General features: G+C 40.3%; 1 protein-coding gene across 1 annotated transcript in view; it reads right to left on the reverse strand.

The window, feature by feature from the left end:
* The window catches only part of LOC134858958 (collagen alpha-1(XIX) chain), an 88761-nt gene that overhangs the window by 20605 nt on the left and 47569 nt on the right, over positions 1-20587 (reverse strand). The window contains exons 17-34 of the mRNA XM_063875201.1: positions 20021-20065; positions 18145-18180; positions 14425-14478; positions 14306-14350; positions 12933-12965; positions 9228-9266; positions 9087-9134; positions 7702-7737; positions 7181-7225; positions 6289-6342; positions 5752-5805; positions 4492-4563; positions 2873-2914; positions 1679-1756; positions 1259-1294; positions 1033-1086; positions 751-804; positions 21-62 (exon numbers count right to left, since the gene is read on the reverse strand). Of these exons, the coding sequence (XP_063731271.1) occupies positions 21-62; positions 751-804; positions 1033-1086; positions 1259-1294; positions 1679-1756; positions 2873-2914; positions 4492-4563; positions 5752-5805; positions 6289-6342; positions 7181-7225; positions 7702-7737; positions 9087-9134; positions 9228-9266; positions 12933-12965; positions 14306-14350; positions 14425-14478; positions 18145-18180; positions 20021-20065 (867 nt within the window). The remainder of the gene's footprint in view (positions 1-20; positions 63-750; positions 805-1032; positions 1087-1258; positions 1295-1678; positions 1757-2872; positions 2915-4491; positions 4564-5751; positions 5806-6288; positions 6343-7180; positions 7226-7701; positions 7738-9086; positions 9135-9227; positions 9267-12932; positions 12966-14305; positions 14351-14424; positions 14479-18144; positions 18181-20020; positions 20066-20587) is intronic.

Genomic DNA, 20587 nt, shown 5'->3' on the forward strand with positions numbered 1-20587 from the left:
GAACTATGAGGTTAAATTACCTTGAGTAGTGCTCCCATGTCTCCAACAATTGGCAGGGCAGTCTATCAAATAAAGAAGGAAATATGCATGAAACATTGTCACAGTCAGAACAAAATTCAGCTGTTTGTTTGGTGCTACTGCATCTACTGAACTGCTCAACACATCAATGTATTAGAGCATCTTATATGCCTTTAAGGAATGTCACTTTGCCACAGACATCTTTTAACAAAGCCCTGTTTCAGTTTTTCATTTTCTATCTGCAACGCTTGAGGAAACAGTTTAATCATTTTATTGCTGGAAGATGTCTTCAAAATATTGTTGTCCTCTGGAGCTGAGAATAGTTTTTTGATTTCTTAAAAAAAAACTAGGCGGACAATAAATGGGTATCATGGGTGTTTACAATGGAAGAATTTAAATTGGTTAAAATACTATAATGACAAGTCTTTGAAGCAGCAGAAGCAAAACACTCCCACTGAAATCCTACTCAAGCTTCACATTTATAGTTAATGTCGCTTACTTGAAACATAAAAAAGGCAAGAAAGAGATGAGAACATGTGCTAACAACAGGGTGCTGCCAATTTGTCGTAAACTGCATCATTTTCTTGAGAGTGATGTTGGTTAGTGAACAGCAGGATGAGCTGCTAATTATCTAAAAACTGGAGCTGCATTGTGAATACTGACTTTCAATTTTAGCTCAGTAGTTCTCACTGCAGATCTCTGAAGCCGAAGAAGGAGATTTTTCTCACTTACCGGTTCACCTGGGGGTCCAGCAGGACCCGGGGGGCCTGGCCTACCAGGGGAGCCCTTTAATTGAGACAAATAAAGAAGTCAACAATCCTCCTAGCTATGACATCAAGTGCATAAGCACGGCTGTATCTCTGCTCCCGTCTCAGTTGGGGGGGGATTTGTGTCCAGGAGCTGTGATACATCACACACACACACATGCTCTTCCACACTGGTAGCTGACATCTTTTATCTGCACATGTGTGAGGGGGGTGAATAAGATTGTAAGGACTGACTGATCCCACTTACCTCTCTACCTGGAGCTCCAGGAGGGCCAGATAAACCCGGGAGTCCACGAGGGCCCTGAAGAAAACCAAGACATTGTCAATCTTGCTTCATTGAACCAGATAGCAGTTATAACCAGTGCAGTGTTATTTGTATTGTAAAATAAGTGCAACTCTGCTGGCGCCACAGCATTAACAAGCTGAATATCATATTGTTTGTGTGTTGTGGATTCAGAGTATTTTCCACATACCTCAATTCCCGGCTTTCCAGAAGATCCCATTCGGCCCTAAGAACACATCACACATCTTGTTAACACTATCTGCCCTGTAGCACCCAGGATCCAATAAAGGAATTGTGTTGGACACCTTTTGCTCTATTGATTCTCTGTCTCGAACAATCCTTCATTCCAAAAATGAAAGCAGACTCACTCACAATCAAAACAGTGTGAGGTTCAGACGGTGCAGAGAACACATGACGAAAGCAGAGGCCAACACGGCACTCCCTCAGAGTATTGACCATTGTTTTCATCGCAGAGTGTACTTAATGAACATTGATCTTGGTATTCAAAAACAATCTCTCTCAGTAAATGCCTGAGGACGAGGATCTCGAGGTAAGATAGTTTGAACTGTGCTGAATGTGGGAGACACAGGTCAGTCAACATCATACTCACAGGTGAACCTATGATACTGTCTCCGGGTTCGCCCTTGTCTCCATGTTCTCCTGGCAATCCTGGGACACCTCTCTCACCCTGACAAAAATTAAAGGGAGCAGACCGTGATCAAGAATCCACAAGTCATGGACAGCTGCAGTGCTGCATCATCATCAGCTATTCAAACACTGCCAGAAGTCATATCCATTTATGTTTTCCCTTCAGTATCAGCAACAGTAGGAAACAAGACTTTATCCAAGGCCATGGCATGAACATGTTAATTATGTATAACATTTCTGTGTGTGTTGGGACACACAGTGGGTTTAAATGTATTTGATACTTAGGATACCTTGAGTGCATTGTTTGTTAAACCTGCTTAAAACCTCTAAATTACCCAAAAAGCTTGAAATCACTACAGAGAAAAAGAAAGTAAATACAGCAAGCAAGCAGAGAGACCCAAATGTTGACTTAAAGTAACAGATAAACAGTTAACATAGATGCTAAAAGTAATGGATAAACCACCTTGCTTGATGGCAAACACACCCAAACTACCTAAACACTGACAAATACAAAGTCAATGAAACATTACTGTAGGCTAACAATCTCAGCTTTTATAAATTAATAGAGTAAGTTACAATCTGGTAGATCTCTGTTTTGTGTGATCTGTGGGCTCTATTACCGCTCTGTCCCCTCTTTGGGCATTGGACAGTGAGACCATGAACACCCTTTTAAATTAAAGCTATTTCATTTTCAACCAGCTTCAAATCGTTGAAACATAGGCGGTATGTGCAACTGAACAATGTTCGGCTTTTGTGTTACCAGCACCCGGGTCTCACCACTTAAAATGCCGGTGATGTTTTTGTGTCATCAAGCAGACTTTTACTGGCAAGGGAGGCCAAACATCATTTACGTGCTCTTACTACAAACAAATCCGGTTGAAATTGTGTAAAGTGCAGCTTTAAATGAATGTCATTGAGACTAACTTGAAAAAACTGAGAATAAATTCTGATGAAGATGACGAATGGTGTTCTTGAAGGAAGGCTTGAGTATATTTGAAAAGGCTGTTGGGTAAAGTCTGATAATGAACCACTGACATTAACTGTTCCTGAACATGATTGTATTTTACTTATATTTAACTAACTGCAGAAGTTAACATTGTTAGCAGTTAAGATTTAGGCAGTGTTATTGATGCTTCACCACCAAAGCGCTTCCTACCTTGGGCCCGCGAGACCCTCTGCTTAGAGACAACCCATCGCCCTGAAAAACAACAGGAAGAAGACATCAGAATAGATATTCACTCCACCTTCATCAGCTATTCACTTTGAGACCCGAGGTGCAACCCAAAAAAAGCTGCTCCAGTGCTGTGAGTGAGTTTAAACAGTAATATCAAATCTGTACGAGGGCTACACTCCACACTGTGAGCAGTCGGCACACAGCGTCGCATTATGAGCTCATGTCTTACTGTTTACAACACATAGTTTCTGTTTACAGAGGCAAACTGATAATGCTATACCGCAGAGAAAAACCTTGATTGGAATCAGGGCTACTGTAATCATTATTTACTGTATACAGATCAGATGAGACATTGATTTCTGTGGTCAGCATCTATTAGTGTTACAAGTCCTACATTGCACAATGTAAATTAGCTGTGCAGAAGTTGGAACTAGCACAGCAGTTCTCCAGTTTCGGGGAGAAATGTACCAATTCCTTCAGAATGAAACAGAGGGAAAGTTTGGAGAGTGGAGAAGTTTTTGGGACTGATGATCTTAAGACTGCATTTTCTCTTTGTTGCAGCTCCACTGGACATAATGAAGTTAATTTATATCACAACTTCAGAATAGAGTTGGATTGCTAATGTATGCAAATAATAAAAGTCAAACGAAACAAGGACCACATTGCTCATTATTCACTTAAAGGGAAATTTATTAAAGTGATGTTAGCTTCTAGAGCAGACTCATTAAAGACCCCAAGACCATCAGCAATGACAAGTGTTTATTGCTTTTTTCTATTTGCTTTGTCTTTTATGCAAAGGCAACACAATGTTAAGAATCCCATTTTCCTCTAGTGCTTCCAAACAGAAAAGGGGTTTATAGTATCTATACAGAAGGAAGATGGTTTTAAACAATAAACAGTTGTATTTGTCCAATTGTTGAACTATTTAATGACAAGAGGTCATTGGCATACTGTAAAGATCTCCCCCTTGAACCTTTCACACATATTATTGCCCTCTTCTCCAATCCTGCTCCAACTTTCACAGCTGGAGTACATTAAAGAGGTTTGAATACTTCTGTCTGAACGCAATCTTTCCCGTATTACTCTGCTCAAGTGAACTCACTACCCCCTTGCTTGATGAGTACATCTGAAGTCAGGCCTAATGTTCTCTTCAGCGTTTCCACACACAAACAAACATGATTGTTTAAAACCATAGAGCACTTGCCAGTGATTGAGGAGTGCAAGCGTCCTCAACCAGGACTGAGGCAGGGGTTTTGGGGACGTTATAATGAACATTTCTATATGCAAAGCCATGTCCATAAAAAGAGAGTGCTTGAACAGCAATAAGCTCCAAAGTGGGAGGATAGGTGATTACCCAGGCTGGGGTTATCCGGTGGTGGATTACCTAATGGCATTGCATCTCCCTAATGTCATGGCAGCAACACAGCTAGAGGGGCTAGTTTCTTGTACTCGTGTGTCTGCTAATGTCGAGCTGTTTGCAAATTATCCTTGTTTTGTGAATTGTGTGGATTGTTGTTTTACACTTTTGCCTCCTGAGACTCGAAGGCTGAACGCAACAAGGTTAGAAGATAGTCAGTTTTTAAACTTGAAATGGCACCCACCATATATCCACCGCCAGGCTCTCCAGGCTCCCCCTTAGGGCCCGGTGGCCCCATCACTGTACCAGAGTCCCCCTACAAACAGAAAGACAGTATTCAGCAAGGCAATATTCTGACACACAGGGAGCTGAAAAATTATGGTGGGTGTAGCCAGGGAACATGCCATTTACCAGAATGATGATGCACATGAATGGATACATTGACACTGTTAGATAGAGGGGACAGCGTTTGGCACTGCATGCACCCTAACAAAACCATCAAGTTTGTGGAGTAGAAATTGCTGTCCACAAGGCCAAATTAGCAACGTCTGCTTTCTGTGTCCTGCCTCAAAAACCAACTTGAAGTATTACCACTGAAGCTTTAGTGTCCTGTCTTTTAGCATTGTTAGCGGTCAGTTGTTCACCCAATTCTGGTCTAGACTGAAATGGATTGCCATACATTTTGTACAAATATTTAAAGTCCCCCTGAGGATGAATCTCAATGACTGGTTATTATTGACTTTTTTTTAGCAGCGATGAGGTCAAAATGTCAACTTCCCCAATACTTCAATACTTCCGATAAATTGCCAGAAAAGCTGAAGGCATTCCCATCAGCCTCAGCTGTACTGAACTACAACAGTGAACATGGTAAACATTGTCTTTTAAAAAATCAGCGTGTGAGCAGTTTCACTGTAAGCATGTTAGCATGCTGACATTAGCATTTAACTCAAAGCACCACTGTGCCTAAGAGAAGAACGAAGCCTGTATTTTTGTTATGCTCCCAGGCTGAGTTATGGTCTCCTGGCTCAGCTTCATATTAAACGTACAGACATTGTTTGCTTGTTCAAATTTATTTATAGACTACCACATGAATGTTCACTACAGCAGAGATGGCAAAGAAGATGTGAGTTACTGTCGGAGGCTGAAGCACTTTAGGTTTCATTTCTCTGCCCTTGAGTGAACCAGAGTGACTCCAGTGGTTGGGGAGTTATATTTTGACAAGTGACGAACCCCATATGCATGTCAAACTGCACACTTATTCTCATTCTGCATAGTATTTGGAACAAATCTTACAGCAAAAAGTAATGTATGCACATAATATTATACAAAATATAGAGCAGTTTGAAGCATTGGTTGCCAAAAGTTACATGATTGAGAAGGGCAGGCATGGCAGGTTATTTGAAAGGTGTATTAACACTTTGTCTCACATGTTCACCCTGTGATAAAGAGCCTGAGCTTCATATTTATCTTTTTAAGGGGAGAACTTGATTTGAAGTTTACCTACCTTTTCTCCTTTAAGGCCATCTCTTCCAGACACCCCGGTCTCCCCTGGCGAGCCCTGTAAATAGTGGGGAAAAGAGACACATCTATCACCAGGCCTTCATCTACTCACACACATTTATCTCCTCCTCCTCACTGCTTCAGCGGGCTGCCGTGTTCCAACATAATTTCCCTTAGCCAGGATTTATGAAATGCCTCTTTTCCCTCCCTGCTTTTGAGTAAAGACAGATGCTCATTACCGAAGCAGGTGTGGAGAACAGATTGAGCCTCTGCCTCCGTTCCTGGCATAAAGCAGTTAGATTTGCCTCTTTCCACTAATTAATTCTTAAATTTGATTACTGATCGTCTGTGTAAAAATTCTGGACTTCTCTCCCGACTTCCTCTCTGTCTCTGCCTGTTGAGGTTTATCTGTTTATCTCTATCCTTCACTTTGGCAGGCTGAGTTAGAGAGAAGAGGATATGGCAAGGTGACAGATAAGGCAATGAAAGAAAGGAAGGCTTGACATGAAGGGCTCGGAGTGTCTAGCGCCAATATACTTACTGGCTCGCCCGGGAGTCCAGGGAGTCCTGTTGATCCAAGTAGGCCTTGCTTGCCCTGGCAAAACACAAAGGAAAACCAATACTTTGGGATATTTTCTCCTTTTGTTTGGTGAGAAAATTGCCTGGGCTTTCAAATGTTACACCCCAGTCAGGGACACTATGTACATGACTTTCGAGACTATTTCAAAGAACAGTATTGTTGAAGTGTCCCCCATGCCACCTTTTTAATAAACCATGGATAGTTTCACGGTAATTTCTGTACTGCATGCGGAGGATATCATCATGACTGGGCGGCAGTAAGTTTGCTCACATGCACGTGTTTTGAAATAATCGCTTATACCCTGGTTATGCTTATACAGATAAGCTTTTTATATGCAATTGCCTTTACAATTCATTATCTCTTAACGAACTCAACAAGCCACATATTACGATGGCAACTGAGCTTATGTTGAACAATAATAACTGAGTAAAGGAGAACACAAGATCCTTACCAGGCAGCTTTCTATATTCCCCTTTTTAAGATTTAGATTAAAAAGATATTAGCATTATTATGTTCAAAGCTAATTCTAACGTCCTTAATTGAAAAAGTTCTTCCTTTGATTTATTTTGATGAGTTGGTGTACTACTTGTGAAAACCAAGCATTCTAAAAAATGGAATGTGTAATAATTTGTTTGCATTCATCTCCATGTGCAGATATCCTATTATCTTGGAAAAATGAGCGCAAAATAAGTGGATATAATAGGATGTTTACATTACCCCCCCAGTTTTATTAAAGGCCTCTACTTAAGTTGCCCTCATCTCACTATTGTTTATGTTCAGCAGGCTTTTCATTCTTCTCCATTTGACCTACTGTAAGTGGCACCGCCGACATGAGATAAATACAAAGTCTTACCTCTGGCCCCTGATCTCCTTTTAGTCCCGGTGGACCGACGTTTCCCTGTCACAGGAACAACAAAGTGGGAGTGAGATTCAGTTATAGGGGAGGACAGTATAATGGAAGAGAAAAACATTAGGCCTGTCACAGTAAAATATCTAAATTCCAGAACAGTTTGGTGAGGCATAGAGGTCAAGCAGAAGGAGTAAAGGTCTACTTCAGTCGCAAGTGGAGGATAATTACTGTGGTCGGTCGCCACAAATGTTAGTCTCTCTGACAGGTGCTCAAAATCAACAAATGGATATATATTATCTCTGACATGTTGTGCTGCTGTTGAGGTCAGGGCTCACTGTATGTCAAAGAAAGAATATAAAAGATCGACAATATATATATTCCTCACAGACCTTCCCTGTTGTGACACCGTGGAGGGCACCACACTCAATGGACATAAAGGACTTCTCAACCTTATACTGTTGGAGGTACTGTAGATATTGATTCTCAAGTTCTATTGCAAGCTTTCTAAGTCTTTAACAAGTTACCTTGAAGCCTTGCGGCCCTTGAGCTCCTTTCTCCCCCTGTAGAAAGTACAGGAGATAGACAACCGTCATTTCTCAACAAGTGCAAACAGAACATTTTCAAGTGAGTCTTTCCTCTTGCTCGCTGGGGTAAGGCAAGAAAAAAAGGACCTTCATGAAGTTATCTTTCATATTGTGTGAAGGTTGAGAAAAGTTTTTTTCCTTTGTGAAGTTTGCTTCTTTGTTCTAAGAATGTGAATACAATGAAAGCAGTAACTTTAAATTACCTCTAAAATAGGGCATTGTTGTGATTTTTTCTTTATACTGCACCACGAACATTGTACACATGTTCGAATTCTTGTTTTGTCTAAAATTCAGTTGTTTTTCAATCATTTGCAGATTTGTATATCTCTACATGTTGTTTTTATTCATTGAGCTAGGAGTCCTACGATATTTGGTCCATAGCTGCGTCAGTGGCCTTTGTAATCTGGATGATTTAAGTAGATGCTTTTGTTGTTTTGAGGTCCAAGCAATGGTGTGCCAATTTATTCTGTGCTCCACCTATGCACAACACAAAGACGGCATTGAACTCATTTGAACAGCAGGTAATTGTTCTTCCGAAATGAAATGTCAAGTTCTTTTGTTGATATATTATAAAAAGAAAAGAGAAAAAGCATCTGATGTGGTGTCAAATGTTGGATACAATTATTGGTCAATAAGTATATATTCAATATATATCACTTTCTTCAAGACACCTGAATCATCAGCATATATATATATACAGCTGCGGAAACAATTAAGAGACCACTTCAGCATTATCAGTTTCTCTTGTTTTATTATTCATAGGTATGTCTTTGACTTAAACTATTTTCAGTTTTATTTATTTTATTTAATTGTATTCTCTAAACTACTGACAATTTTTCTCTGTGTTGGAATTCAACAGACACTGGACTGGCTGCCATACATGTAGAGATACAGATTTAAGAAAAGTTTGGAGTGGTCTCTTCATTTTTATATATATATATATATATATATATTTTGGGTTTTGACAACATTTTGTACATTATTTCTGATGAACGCTGGACACTTTGCCCTTTAGGGAGTTTCTGGCAGATTACGTATATGGATTTAGATGTTGGAACTCTGTCATGTCTATACAAGATTATGAAAAACTATGTACCATGCCCTTAATTTGTTTTGTTGTTAAATGATGATTCTTGACTGAAATATGAGTATGGCTGGTTGGCCTGACAAACAGCCAAACAAGTGATTGCCCTTTGTTGGTGTTAAATACTGTAAACATGTTTCATAGAACCAATACACATTTTATCACTAAATGTTGGATACAGTGAAACTCTGTAATGAGATTTGTATCTAGAGTAGAAAATAACAAAGATGGATATATGTACCTGATCTCCCTTTTCTCCGGTATGGCTTTTCACCTCATTCATTTCATCCTTTTTAAAAAAAAGAGAAAACCTTCAGAATCTGAATGTAGAAGGAGCACAGAAAAAACAACAACACGTTTTCTGATTGAACCAGCTGCTCACAGTTGTAGAGAGCAGTCTTAATCCAAGAGCTGTCATCACCTAGAAGTAATGAAAAAGACACAGCGTTACCTAAACTCTGATCCACCGATGTCGATACACCTGCAAGTAAAAGCTGTTGATTTCTTGTAAAAATAATCGACAAAAATCAATAAAAGGAATTCATAAGTAATTAGTGATTTTTGCAAATAGAAAGGTAAGAATGTGTAGTCCAAAACCACGGGACAGAGCCTTCTATAACAAAATAAAATGCATTGGAGCAGGAAAGGTCAACAGTTACCAGCTGAGGCAGACTGAAACCTACTACTATCATGGGTGAATAGGAGCCATTTCTTAATTTAATCCAAAACAAAAGAGGTGATCATTAAATTACCCTCATATCATTCGGTATACTGAGTCATAGAAAATCAGCATGGCATTGAATTCACAGCAGATCAGAATACAATCTCATAGATATTGGTCAAATAATATTTCAGGTGTAAATACATCCAGGTCTCACTGAGGACACATTTCTCTTCAGTAGCAAAATACTGAAAAAATGGACCACACTGGACACGATTGCATGTCTGTCATCTAAATAAACTGCACTTGTATAGCGCTTTATCAGGTCTATACAACCCGGTCTTTTCAAAGCACTTTACATACTACAACTCACTCACCCTTTCTCTACTTCATTCATACAGAGCAATTGCTCTTGGATACTAACAATCACACACATTCACACACCTTTGGCCATGCCATCAAGGGCAACTCAGGGTTAAGTATATTGCCCAAGGATACATCGACAAGTTGACGGCAGGGGCTGGGATCGAACCTGCAACCTTCTGGTTAAAAGACAACAGGACTTTCTCATAGCCACAGTCGCCATTAATGTGTTTTTTTTCACCTTAATTGAAAAAGGAAGTTGTCTCTTAAATGCAATCTTAAAAATGGCTATTTTCATCTTTTTTTTAAGCATGCACACACACCAGGAAGAGGTAGAATAGTTCTGAGGAAAGTGTTTGTTTCAGTAAAACTGTTCTTGATCGCATCTCAGTGCTCACACTGGAAACATATGTTAATTGCAGGGGGGCACAGAAACATCTAGATACAATCTTTGTTTGATATGCGTGATGAAAAGTTGGTGTAAACGGCACAAAAGGTTTCAAATGGGAGGCCAGTGTTTGAAATCCAGTGTATTAAAATGAGCAAGCAATCAAGAATGCAAATCTGATTATCCATCTTCATTACAACCTATAATTATCAGAGCTCATTTACATCTAAATGTCCTCAGGCCCTTTGTGTTTGGTTAACCACATGTTTCACCCCCATGTGCAGTTATAACCAGCTCAGTCTTGGGTGGTTTAGGCATAATGATAAAAGAAGTGAGAGAAGCAATGATCATACTGAAATACATCCAGATGGGGAAAACGTTGGTGCTGGAAAAATACAATCTGCATGCTAGATAATGCTCCAATGAAAATATATTTAAAATATTACCACCAATCACGTTTTGAGAGCCAAGCTTCTTCTTCAGACACATCTTGATGCCCTGGTGGCATGTTTTTCTTTAGTCCATCTTTGCAAGTGCCCTTGTTTCAGGACTTATGTGTGTCAGTGGGCCCTTTGAGAGTGTTACTGTGATTAAGAGCTACACAAATAAACTTGACATGAAGCCCTCCTTCCGCAGCAATAGTCAAAATAACCTTCAGTAAGGTACTGAATCCCCGAGTGCCCCATCGGACTGACTGCATTATCAGTCAACCTTCAACCTGCAGTCACTCACAAAAAACAGCTGCTGACATTTTTTTCTTGCCTGTGATTCTAAACCGGGATCAATCAGTACAAGACCCGGTGAGACACTGCTGCCAGAGAAATGAAATATGCAGGCACCATTTTACTCGAAATAACTTGGAAAAACAGATTCACTTTACTAGATTATAAAGCATATTGTAAAGCAACACTGGCAGCAATAAAAACAGGACAATCTCGGAGATGAAAAGACCGTTTTGCCACTTTAAGGACGATGTGGGAGGTGGTGGCTGTGCATGCCTGTAAGCCCTGCGCTCCTCCCCGTCACTAATAAACAGAAGCACAAGAAGGTTTATGAAGGGAAGGTAATGATCCAAACCCTCGCTTCTGCTGTGTAAGGGAAATCAATGCTTAACTGCCAAAATTATCTGCCACGGGGAAGCAGAGAGCACAGACAGAGATGGGGTACTAAATATTCAAACAGCCTCATTTATCAAATGACTAATGTTTCCCCCTCTGCCATAGTACTGTATACATCTCCTATATCCTGGGTGGTCCATACCTCACCGCACAACAATGGACATAACTGAGTATTTACGTTTTGATGGAACTTTTCTTTATCTTGCTTCCCCAGTTGAAGTGAAATTTAGGGAAAAAAGACGGCTATTCCAAAATAATTGCAAAGCAAAAACCTCAATGTTTTGAACAGCCATTAAAACCTCCCACATTGATATCTATTCTTATTAAGGGAGCAGACTTTTTGTTTGGGCGAGAGAAACCAATGAAACCAGTGGAGGGTGAGCGATATTTGTTCTCTATATAATTAAGTTGTCACATTTCCATATGAATCGTTTGCTAACAAGCAACAAGAATGAGAACAAGAATGAAAGCCATCAAACCTTGTTTCCAAGCTCATATGTGAAGCCTTCAGAGGCTCAATAGGCAGGAAGTCTTTAGAATAAAAACCCATTAGGACAGAGTCATCTACATGTCAAACCCCTGACTGTGACATGTGAGCTCAAACTAAATGTTTTTATTTGACATTAATTATACTTTTATTCCTATTTTATATATATATAAAAAAAGGTGTCATAGTTGCAAGTGTACCATCACAGATATTTCACTGATTTGTCACAGTGTGTTTTTGCTAAAAATGTCTGAGCAATGACTCTTATCTTCCCAGCACCACCCACCCTGTGTCACCTTCAGCGTGCATCAGACACACACCATGACGTCAGGGCTTTTTTTTATGTATTGCTCTACTGAAAGCAGCACTAGTGACTTTCTACAAAATCTTTTTACGAACTACAATTATTGCATTATAAATAGGTCATGTCCTGCTGGCCCCTATTAATTCACACTGTAAAGATGTTTTTGTTCCAAGCGAAAAGATTAGCACATCAGTGGGCGATGGCTAGTGCAAATGTGTTAATTTGATACAAGATAGGAGAAGGAAATCATCGTTCACAGCTTTCAGTGCCATGGTAATCTATGGTGTGCATATTTCTTTGCTGTGTACATTGCATAAACTCCCTGGGAGCTTGCTGCCAAATATCAGTAACTTCATTACCTAAAAAGAAGTAAGTTCTTCCTTGGTGAAATCCAACACAACTATAATCTCATCTGGCTTAGAATGACAGCCCATGTTGCATTCATTTTATCAATTCCAATCGACCATTTTTGAAGATGGAGGAAAATAGGATTTTCCGGACCGAAAATAGGAAATCTGCAGATTGGTCAAATAATGGGAATTGGTTACGAGGTGACATGCCTCCATGTGTGAGGAGTGACAGCATAAACACAGCACTGCCATTGCTTCACTGCCAGATAACATAGCGCTAATGCTAAAAATATATTTTTAAGCTAGCCATGCAACATAGTCTGGTGTCTCTTAAGACAAAACATACATAAAATGTCATACTAACTGACAATGTATGATATTATGTAAGGTGGGTTTTATAACTACATTGTACTTACAGGACCAGGAGGACCAGGAAGGCCAACTTCACCCTGAAAAAGAACAGAAAAAGAACATGAATTACTACTTATATAAGAAACTGATAGGCAATATATTGAACTTGAGAAACTACTTCTGAAACCACTTGCCACAGGTGACCTCGTATATCTTAATCAATAGTTTTTGGAGCAACAATAAAGAAAGCAATAACATGAACAGACCTTTGAAAAGTACTGGCAAACCTTAGGTAATGTGAGAAGAGCCATTAGATGAGTGGAAAGAAAAAATTCGTCAGGGAAGAGCATTTCATGTGCGTCATGTGAAATGTACTTATACAGTCTGTGTGTGTGTATGTGTGTGTGTGTGTGTGTGTGTGTGTATATAGTTAAACCGCCTTGAACTCCTTTTAATGGGCCTATTGGGTGCCCCAGGGAACCGTAGAGGGTCCTTAATTGTGATGCATTGCATTTTGGAGCCTCCATTATTCCATTCATAATTTACAAGCTATAGCTTTAGCGCTTTTAATGAAACAAGGAAACACAGCACAACATCTGCGATCATACATAGTACTAACAACTAAAAAACTTTTAGAGAATACATGCTTTAACATGCCGGGCCCACACAATCATTTAAATGTGTCATTTTAATCTTTAATTAAACATTAATAAACTCACAAAAGGATTTTATGGCATGCTGGGGGCATGGCTCTATGGGTGGCAATGTGGCATTGTCCAACGTTGGTGTCCAAAATGAAATATTACTTCTTGATTAATTTCCATGACATTTGGGGCAGGCATTCACGGTTCCCAGCGGATGAATCTTACTGACTTGGGTGAGCCCCTGAATTTTCTTTCGCAAGATTGACATTTTTGGATTTTCAGGACCAGTATTGGAAGGACTGCTATGACATTTGTTACATATATGGTACCAGGAATTCTTAGGAATGGTTGATCCTGGTATTGTGTTATTTATAACTCACGGTCTACTTCGCCTAATAGCACAAAAATGTACCCAAGATGCACGGTTCAAGTATATTACCATTTAAACTAATTGTTCTTGGTGATAATGGCGTATAACACATTTACATTGAACAAAAGAATACAAAAAAACACATATAGGCACAGTATGCTATAAATGTAATGTTTCATGTCCTTGGAGACCATTACATAATAAGCTGACTTAAAGATGATAACGATTTGACAAGGATTAACCTTGTAGGTCTGCTATATCAGACCAATTATATCACTTGGACCTCTACCACTTTTCAGTTTCTATCAACACTGCCATGACCCCCCCCCCCTCCCCCACACACACACATACACACAGTCTGAGTTTCAGAGAGCACAAACAGTAGGAAGCATCATGTATGACATATGACATTGACATGACTTACCTTTTGTCCTTTCATCACTCCGGCCCCCTGAGCATCTATCTGACCCTGTGGGAGAAGGCTTTGGTTAATGACTGTGTAACATCAAAGCATTGTAAATGTCACTGCAGGAAAATACATACAGGGTCTCCTTTCTCCCATCTCGCCCCCGGGACGACAGACTCAGCCCCCACCACCTGTATGTGCCAAGAGCAGATCCTTGACAGTGACTGACAGTAAAGGCAGGGCAAAAAGACAGAAAAGCTCAGGGAGTGAAACTTAGGCAATGGCAGACTTTATAAAAATACAGTATTGTGTCGTTTGTAACCCTGATAGGAAAAAGGGAAACTGTGACTTTATGATAGTATAGTGTTGACAGTGTAGCAGGATGAAGATAAATACAGACCCCTGTTGCATTGCAGCACGCTTCCACGTTAAAGTCATTCCCCTGTCTGCCAATAGATGGCACTTGATGACTGCTGGTGAGCTTCCCTAAGAGTGTTTTTAATAGGATTTCTTCCTGTCAGTTATGTGGAGAGTGCTCTAAGTAAACATAACTGTAAAACAAATGTACCTGCACCTTGGCCAAGACACACAGTGAATGATTAATTAAAAAGATTTGTGATGGAACCTTTTTTCATACACACAGGAGAAATACACAGCAGAAGATCCATCATACAGTATACCAACATCTTTCTACCAGCCATATTTCCCTTCATAGCAGATGTGTGACATATAATTTACCAAATGCATCTGGAGTAGCAGAAAATGCATTGTTTCACATCTCTGGACACGCCTGATTAAAGCTCATCTGTTGTGAAATTTTGGGATTTTTTTTTTTCAATCACGCGTAACAGAAAACAGAACTATAGCTTGTTCATCAAAATGATTGTTCCTGTGTGTGACATGCGTGCCGATTTGCAGGGAACACTGTAGATACGACAACATTAAGGAGCATCTGTTTAGCAATCTGAGAAGACAGAAAGACATCTGAGAAAGGTTGCAGGATATTTGCACACTCCTTAGCGGCACCCGGACTCTAACAAACAATAATTGCCTTTCAGCCTCAGCCCCTCCCCCATGCCTTCCACTTGCTAACGGCAGACGCTGTGATACCATTCATTTAATGAGATATAGTCACTGTTTCCTCGTCCAAATTATGAGCCGTTATTAAGTCAGTACAATGCTGCCATGTATGAGCAGATGGATTGTCCTATTAATATTTTAGGCGGGGAAGACAGACTATAGGCTAAATTGACTTTGAGCACTAATTGAATTCCGTTCAGCTTTATCAACCACATGGGAACGCGTAGTCTTACCATCATAATCTTATCATAATCTTATCAATTAGATCATTGTTGGTGTGCTATCAGTCAGAGAACTTTTCCATAACAAAAGCCTCTCACAATGCAGTATCTGTCTGACACTAGCTGTTAAACACACGCTATACCGTGGTTTCCCACTGATTTACGACTCAACGTAAATCTCAATTATTCTTAGCCTGTGATGTGATTTGTTGTAAACATGTGTTCTGGCATAGGCTCAAGGCAAAACATTTCTGTCGTTATCATTGTTAGATCTCCAAGGAAGATCATTCAAAGTCAATTTATAAGCAGAGGGGTATGTGACAAGTTAATAAACCTTTCAAATGAGATTAACTGCAGCACGGCGAGTATTTATCCAGATTATCACTGTATTTACACAATGAGAAAGCCCAGCGTGCTTAGGACAGGGAACTGCTCCACCTGTGGGTAATATGTTGACTTTGAGGCACCTCGACTCATCTAACTGCAATTAGGCCTGTCTGCATCCCACCTCGTCTCTCCATCAATATCTGCAGTGTGCTGTCAGAGCCCGTTTGAGCCCGTCAGCGGGAGATACAGTTATGGAGATGTGATTCATGAGAGCTCAGTCTTCCAGGCACATCATGCACAGTGAGGACCTTTTGTTTTTCTCTTTAAAACATTCACACGCTGCTGAGTGACTGAGAGGGGGCTCGGCTCACACAGATGTTACACGAGCTGCAGTTTATTCTAACTTGCGTCTGTTTTGTCCACGCTAAAAAATGCACAAGAAGGAAGAATCTCTGATGCTGTTCAATTATTTCTTCTCCTGGAAACTCTTACTTTTCATTCCTCGCTGGATTGTTTAAGTTCCTTTAAATGCAAAGTTATGTACGTTTCCGCTTGAGCAGATTTCAATGTAAAGTAATACCCTGGGACTTCCTTGTCGTTAACCTTAAACATGAATTTATAATGACAAAGGGAAGATGTAAGGATATGACTGATTCATGGCAAGGGTAAGGCTGGCATGCACAATTAATGCAAGCAATCTTGTTGGTGTGTTAAACATAACATCAGCAGGAGACAATGAACACTTGCACTAACACTTTACATATTATTTAATCATATTGAAACCTTTAATCTAATCTCAAGGGGGAAGCGGATTTGGTCTCCTGCAAGCTTTACCACCTGCATGTTTTACTAACTTCATTCTGATATCGCTTTAAAGTTGCAGGTAAAAGTGAGCTCACATAAAAATGTGTACACTTTCAGCAACACTCTTGAGCAATATTTGTTGCTATTACATGGAATTGCTTTTAGGTGTTTTTTTTATTTAGTGCCTTTGTCATTTATTTAATAAAAGGCCTATGAAAGTGTAAAGTAAATTTGAAATATGTTGAACCCCCAATCTCAGAGCTCCTCTCTCCTCTGCCGAGTAAAGGTTTGGGTTTTATGGCTTCATTTTATGATATGAAACTGATTCAGGTGCGATAATAAACTGCAACTCGGCAGCTAATTACAGAAGGCTCATGAAAACTTAATCAAGGTAACCTCTGTTTGTCATTTTATTCTTAAGCTTGTCTTAATAGGTCATGGCAACACTGAGTCATTTTTCATCCAAATGAAACCACTATCCAGTGGGCCCCTCCACCTATGCTTAAGCTACTCCTATCCCATTTTTTTTGGGTATAATAAATGTGTCCTCATAAAGACAACTTTCTTTCTCAAGGTTGGCCAGCTGACACTTCTCCTTCCTCTGGGCAGAGGGAGCAGGAGGCATTCTGTGCCCTGCGTTGACACACCGGCAAACAACGCACCTATACATCAAATGAACAGCTGCGGTCAGGAGGTTGTCCAGTACACAATAGCTTTCACTCTCTGCATGATCACAAGTGGGCCACTGGAGGCCTGGTGGGTGGGTGTAAGGGGCTGCCGGGGGGGTCGGGTTTGGGTTTGTGAAGGAAGGCGGGTAGCAACAAAGACAGTAGGAGGCCTGGTAGAGGTCCGTGTCTGAGAGTTTTTTGCATTGCATATTTCATGTGCCTCTGGTGAGCTACAACACCCCTGGGATTCATGAAAAATTATTGCAAACCCGTTATTTTCCGTGCAAAAGCACTGTATGCAATGGCCATCTGTCTGTTTGGAGTATGAGCACTGAGTCACGCCGTGCTGTCCTGCAGGAAGTGCGGGGTAAGAACAGCTTCTCTAAAGTACAGTAGGTACTGCTGCGATTGAATGAAAGGTGCCATTTTTGACGGGGGCAATCCGATCCTAACTGAAAACACAGAAACCATCAGTCAAGGACAGAGGTCTGGTCACACAGACATCCGACTTGTCCGGGCCAGTTTCCTGGGACAACTACTTACACCAAGCATGTCTTTATACCGACACATAGCTCAGATGATTAAACTCCTTGCCTATTTGGGGGACTGCTACAATAAACACAGCTCAGTCATCTTGACAATTCACCCTGGCTGGAAGTGCAGGTGAGGCCCTGTTTATCAAACAGGGAGATGACTCGCGTCTTTAAAGCCACATGTCAGCGCTTTGTTTTGAGACGAACAATGTTGTGAGTGATACCTTGACACTTGCTCCTTCCGGGGTTCCCGGGGGACCCTGCAATCAGAAGCAAATCAAACTCCTTTACACACAGAGAATGGATAAAAGCTTTTCATTTAACAAAAGCTGATTAAATAAACACCGAACAGTATTTCTATATTTTCTTTAATTGTTTTTTAACAACCCTAAGCCTTTCATCACCTCTTCTTAAACTAAGGCTGCATTGCATGCAAATGTTCTCTTTAATTCAGGTTTTCAATTGATTTGGGGGATTTCTTTCAGAATACATAAATTCTTCATCACTAAATAAACATTGAATAAATTGATTTTAGTTTCATAGGCTTTTGACTCAAACAGCATAATATTAATAAAAAGTGTCGCCTTATCTTCATCTGCAAGTGTTCAAACATCCCGTTTTAAACTAAATGAATATTAACATAGCAAAAAATGTAATAATGAGACAGCTTTAGACTTTCTTTATAGAGTCAAACCATACAGAATAGTTTAAACTAGCAGGTTTACTTAAAAACATATTCATATCACAGGTGTACTGTATTATACTTTCCAACCTTTGCACTTATATTATCTCTCATAAGTGTGTGACTGAAACCCAGCAGTCTATAGATTATCTCTGAGAGCATCTTGCGTGCCTTTCACTGCCCCTCCTGTTGTCGTGAAATGCAAATTGGACTTAAAAATAACCAAGCACTGTTCTGCTGCCAATACACAAGTCTGGTGTGTGTTATGAATAGATGATTTCGCCCCTGAGATCCACCTCAGCAAAACAGGTGACTCATAAATGCCAATACCAGGGGATGGAAGCTAAGCCGGCACATGCTAAGGGTATCATCAGGACATTGCCATTTAGAAAATGTCACACCTTCTCCATCCTGTCTTTCTTTTGTCCCATGACTTTGCGTCCTACAGTTTTATGAGTTATTAAGGAGGCAGGAGATGCATTGAGTCATGCAGGAAAGGTTTAACGGTGTATTGTACTAAAGATAAATGAACCTTGAGAATAAAGGTGATAGAAAAAAGAACAAAATCTTTCTTGATTTCCGTGCAAAATAAAGCAAGATAAACCCTTTGTCCTGATCGAGAATGTAATTAGGGCGATAGTGCATGAAAATAATTGGACACCCTAAGCTACATGATGCCTAAACACTCCTGTTCGTCCTGACTCCAGAGCAGTGAGGAGTCTGACAGGCTGTCTCCTTTAACACATTGTGATGCTTCCGCCTTTAACTATGTGGGTCACCACACAAACACACCAAGAGTGTCTGGGACTGGTTTGGACACCTGAGGAACACCATAATTCAACAAGTCAACAGGCCTTTATTGGCAGACTTGTCTTACTCATCAGTACAAGCCTTCTCAGGAGCTAATCTTAATACACCCCTTGTGGTTTTGAGCTAATAAAACAGCCCGCTTGCAGCAGGGTGGGAAGATTTTGAAGAGATCAATACAGCCTAAGCATGGAATTAATGGCCAAAGTTTCACTATGAAGAGAGTAATAGCCTGTTTAAGCTGGATTTTGTAATGCATGCCTGTTGAAATGATTGACTGCTTTAATATGCTTTTGCAATCATGATAAGTTGCAATTTGGGGAGCCTGTTTCTAGACAGGTATAGACTGAAGTAGACATTGGTAAACTCAAGGGAATACAGGGTCAAATAAGTTAAATTGGAATTGTTTTTGAGTGGTAGGAAAGTTAGGAGCGTGGCTGACTGATTTAAGCTAACTAGGTCATAACTGGTTCAACTGAAATCACTGCATTTATTTCCTTAAAGTACGATGAACAATGTGATGATGTAGCTCAACACATGGTTTCCTTTTCCTAAATCAAAAAGCAAGCAGTACGTAATAATGTGTGTCTGTGTTACTGTATGTCACCTACAGGCAGGCCTCTGACTCCAGGCTCCCCAGCCTTTCCTCTCCGTCCCTACGGAAGACACAAAAGGAAAAAGAAAATATTAAAGATGTGAGGGAGAAGATGCAGCAACAGGTGTGGCTGGGCATACATGCTGCCAGCAATTAAGGCTAGACTGCAACTCCTGTCGCAGTCTCTAATTTGCTTTTAATTAACAACAAGTAAACAGCTTAATTGCGGCACCCCGTGTGGCCCACTACTCTTTGTTCCCTCCTCTGGTTTACTGCCTCCTTCCCAGCTGTGTAAGTCCCCCGGTGCATCAATCAAGCCAAGGAGCAGATACAAACAGGCCGAACCAGCCAGTGCTGTCCAGCATTGCGAAACGAGGTCAGAAGGAATCAAAGCTTTTGAGACATTTTTTTGCTTGTTCCAAGGGCTTTTTTTGTGACGTTTTGTGAATTGCGAAAAGGCATCCGTGCTTGAAAGACTGCGAGTCTTGAAAGGCTGACGTCTTAATGAGATGTAATGCAATCCCGACCCTACCAAAGTTGGTATAATTTTACATCAAGAGGGTTTATGTCCTCATGAGAAAGA

Source organism: Eleginops maclovinus, chromosome 22 (genome assembly GCF_036324505.1).
Source record: "Eleginops maclovinus isolate JMC-PN-2008 ecotype Puerto Natales chromosome 22, JC_Emac_rtc_rv5, whole genome shotgun sequence".
Classification (NCBI taxonomy): Eukaryota; Metazoa; Chordata; class Actinopteri; order Perciformes; family Eleginopidae; genus Eleginops; species Eleginops maclovinus.